This window comes from Scardinius erythrophthalmus (genome assembly GCF_964197995.2).
Source record: "Scardinius erythrophthalmus genome assembly, chromosome: 25".
Classification (NCBI taxonomy): domain Eukaryota; kingdom Metazoa; phylum Chordata; class Actinopteri; order Cypriniformes; family Leuciscidae; genus Scardinius; species Scardinius erythrophthalmus.
In genome coordinates this window covers 12,123,606-12,127,765 of record NC_138245.1, presented here as the reverse complement: position 1 = coordinate 12,127,765, position 4,160 = coordinate 12,123,606, and the positions used below count along the sequence as shown (strand labels likewise).

At 35.4% G+C, this 4,160-nt stretch overlaps 1 protein-coding gene across 1 annotated transcript; it reads left to right on the top strand.

Moving 5' to 3' along the window:
* Positions 1 to 976: 976 nt before the first annotated feature.
* LOC308685265 (uncharacterized protein) lies at positions 977 to 3,664 on the top strand. Its single transcript, XM_081356932.1, has 2 exons — positions 977 to 1,406; positions 2,292 to 3,664. The coding sequence occupies exons 1-2, from the start codon at positions 1,052 to 1,054 to the stop codon at positions 3,350 to 3,352; spliced, it is 1,416 nt and encodes a 471-aa protein (XP_081213058.1). The 5' UTR covers positions 977 to 1,051; the 3' UTR covers positions 3,353 to 3,664.
* The last annotated feature ends 496 nt before the right edge of the window (positions 3,665 to 4,160 follow it).

Here is a 4,160-nt window from a genome sequence, read left to right as displayed (position 1 = left end):
GAGAACTGTTCTGAAGACTGAAGAGAGTTCAAACAGCGTGCGCTCACTCAACCGTTGAGCTGTCGTCAAGTCAGAGTGGAGGGGGGAGGGGGGAGGGGGAAGGGGGGAGGTGCGCATTGTTTTAATTGAGTAAACTTAATTTCTTATGCGTGTTAAATATTAATAATATTGATTTTATTTAAGTAATATTTGTGGTTCTTGAAACAGATCAGTTTAATTATCCATTCTCAAATATGGTGATGGAAATTTCACAAATATATTAGCTCAGTGTATTTTAAATAAATAATTGGTTAGTCAAATACTAAATTATTTTAGTGAAAAACGTCAAACTTAAATATAACTGTAAATTTCAGACAAAATTAATTGTTGGAGTTTTAGTCAATTATTTCGTTATGTTCATCTCAAACTATCAAGTAAATGATATTCAGAGATTTTATTAAGTGAATAAAGTAAATTATTTCTATTTACTAAGCCACTGAATTATTTTTTAGATTTTTTAGAATTTATTTTTTATTTTACCCATAAGAAACACTTCAACATTTAGGAAGGTTTTATGCTTGTAGGTTAAGAATAGAACTGTTGTATACAGTACTGTGATAAAGTTTAGAGAAATTGTCACAAATGAAATGAAATCTGGTGATGCAGGATTTAAAATGAAAACTATTTATATGTGAAATATGCAACTGTATCTTGTAGAACACACTCTAATAAATAATTTTGTAATTAAAATGTGTGCTTGTGTGTGTAGTTTAAATGTTGTGTTTCATCTAAGGCTGATTATACAGTATATACAGTAACAATGATTGACTACAGGCATAGGGCTCGACTTAGGACAAGATAAGAACAAGCATGAGTGAAGTACAGCCTTACATTGATTGATAAACTGCACTGTGTTTTATTCACCTTATTTTTCACGTAAGAGCGGGCGCCGCCATTTTCGAACTATAATGTGTCAGATTTCCGGTAAAGCACTTCCGCTAGTAGTAGGTGTGTAGGTTGTGGTTCTGTAGTTTCGACTGTGTAGATTTGAATGGCTAGTTAATTTTTAAATATGGATAACAGAAAGACTGGCGTACTATGCGCGGTTAGGGGGTGTCATAATAGTTGGTTCAAGCGTAAAAAATACCTGCAAGACACTTGTTTTGACCATAATCCACGCACCAGAGCTGAATGTGGATGTGGAGCTCCCTATGATTTGCACGCCCCTCCGAAGGGCGAAGAAGCTCGTCGGCTTTGGTTAAAAGCCTTAAACTTAAAGAAACCACCGAAGTTTCCGTACGTTTGCTCTTTCCACTTCGCTGACGGGAGACCCACGGAAGATCATCCATTCCCCGAGAAATGGTTGGGCTACGATGCTCCAGTGAAGACTTCGAGGCGACGGCTCGTCAGGATATATCCACAAACAGGTAACGTTACAGCTTCTTGTTAAGTTACGTGCTCTAACAGAAGACATTGTTTAAACGATTTCTTTTTGATGACACTCCTATTGTGCAAGAATAATATAGTGTTAAGCTGAAGTTGTTGGTAACAGTGGAAAAACTTTTATAAAAGCACTTAAAGGGGTAACGTTAGCTAAAATTAAAATTCTGTCATCATTTACTCACTTTCCAATTGTTCCAAACCTGTATGCATTTCTTAAGAGAATAAATAAAGGAGGTTTGTAAACGAGCAGACCTTGGTTCCCTTTCACTTCTATAGTAAGAAGAAAAAATAACATTACTATGGAAGTGAATGTGACCCAAAAGTCAGTTTGTATATTAACATTATTCCAGATATCTTTATTTGTGTTCAGTACAACAGAAAAACATCATACAGGTTTGGAACAACTTGAGGGTGAGTAAATGAACATTTTCTATAATAATAAACAATCCTATAACCCCTTAGCTGCCACCATCACAATATTACATTTAAATCTAATCATGACAAACTATATATTGTTGCAAAAATTGAAGACTCCTTAATAGATTATTTACCATATTATTATTTTTTTGTTACAAATTATGTAGGACCAATATTGCATTAATTTACATCAAGAGTGCCTCTGAACAAAATATACATCATAACAGGAGGCTTTAATTTTATAGCAGTTTTTGATCAAAAACTATATTGTAAAATTCTTATTTTATATAACAACAAAAAATAGTACAGTAAATTTTTACAGTAAATTCTTTAACTTTTTTTATAGTTTAATTTTTTAATGATTTCACAATAATATTCTGATTATCTTCTTTAAAGAGACCAACTTTAAGTCAAAAGTGTCCATTTACTGACTTAGGTGTTGTGTTTTGCAGATGATGAGCAAGGTGACTCCACTAGGCCTACTGATGACCATGAGACTGCACAAATGGAGCCTTTGCAGCTGCCCCATCAGTACAGTGATGCCTGTACTCAGTGGGAGGTCCAGGCATTGACAGACCACACTTATGCCTCAGGGGATAAAATAATGTCACACAAGGCAACACAGTTCCACAGTGAAGATCCCTTGGCCCTTTCCATTCTCAAGAATGATACTAGCTCTTTACTGTACACTGGCTTCACACTTAGTGTCTTTAAAGAACATGTTAAATTTCTCCAGCAGTTCTACACTTTGAAGTTTAAGATGCACGTAATGGATCAGATTCTGATTACCATGATGAAGCTGAAGCTGAATTTACTTCAGGGAGATCTTGCTGAACGCTTTGATGTGTCCCAGAGTGCAGTAAGCCGAATTCTTTCCTATTCGATTGACACAATGGAGGAGCACACAAGAGTCTACATTCCATGGCTACCACGGGAAACAATCCGCAGCACAATGCCTCAATGCTTTAAGGAAAACTTCCCGAACACCACCTGCATTATTGACTGTTCTGAAACAACACTCCAAAAAGCACACAATCTTGACTCCAGAGGGGAGTCGTACAGTCATTATTATTCAAACAATACTCTGAAGTATTTAGTTGCCATTGCCCCCTGTGGACTCATTATGTTCATCTCCCCTGCTTATGGGGGAAGATGCAGCGACAAGTTCATTACCCAAGAATCTGGCTTTCTGGACTATCTCCAGCCGGGTGACGAAGTGATGGCAGACAGAGGCTTTACCATTCGTGATTTGCTGTTTGAGAGAAAGGTAAACCTGATCTTGCCAGCATTTACTCATAAAGGTGGACAGTTGTCTGACGAGGATGTAACAGGCACAAGGAGGATCGCAAATGTTCGTATACATGTCGAAAGGGTGATCAGACGGCTCAAGGTGTTCAAAATTGTCTCCCAGACTGTCCCTATTAACATGGCACACAAAATGGACAAAATTCTCAGAGTGTGTGCAGCGCTTGTAAACATGCAAGGTGACATCATTCATGAGGATACAGAGTAAAAACTGCTAAAAAACTGCATTGTTCACCATCTGCCCTGTTTCTTAAACTTATAATTTGTACATAATTTACACTTTTAGTTGTTGAACTCCACTGATTTGACAGTGTTTCAAGAAATAATTATTTGTACATTAAGTATTGTGTATATAAAACAACTAACTAACTCACTACTACTAATTTAGATAAACCAATGAAAAGCCTTCATATTAATAAATTAAAATAAAAATTGCATATAGTGTACATTGTGTAGTTGTTTGGAATTATTCAGTGTGGCTTCTTCAATGCACAGACCATTAAATAAACTGCTTTTACACAAATATTTTCAGGATCTTATATTACCTCTTTTTCTCCTATATATGCACACGCACAAACACACAATCAAAATGTCAAAATACAATTTATTTTGATTTTACTAGCCATTTGATGCCAAGTTGTCACTTTCAAAACTCATGGAACAAAAGGAAAACATTCTGAATAGGGGTGTCAAGCAATTAATTGTACCCACAATAAAAGTTTGTACAAGCACACACATTTATATAAATAAAAGTACACACATATATTATGCAATACTGTAATCAGTCTACAAAAACACTAGTTGTATTTTCCAAACGAGTTGGCATTCATTTTGACATGTATTTGTAGGATTACCTTTTGTTTTGACATTTTAACTACTTTAAGGACCTAAAGAATATTTCATTACTACTTTAAAACTATCAACAAGTGCTTTCACAGATAAAAGTTTTTTTCAGTTTTCATGTACAACTTACCTAGCTCCTCAATGCTGTCACATTAGGTTAACAGTACTTACTT

What these genes read in the sequence shown, in the direction of transcription:
- LOC308685265 (XM_081356932.1), top strand. Translation starts at nt 1,052, where the DNA reads ATGGATAACAGAAAGACTGGCGTACTATGCGCGGTTAGGGGGTGTCAT. An exon ending in CAGGATATATCCACAAACAG is followed by an intron (nt 1,407 to 2,291) that starts GTAACGTTACAG and finishes TGTGTTTTGCAG; the next exon opens with ATGATGAGCAAGGTGACTCC.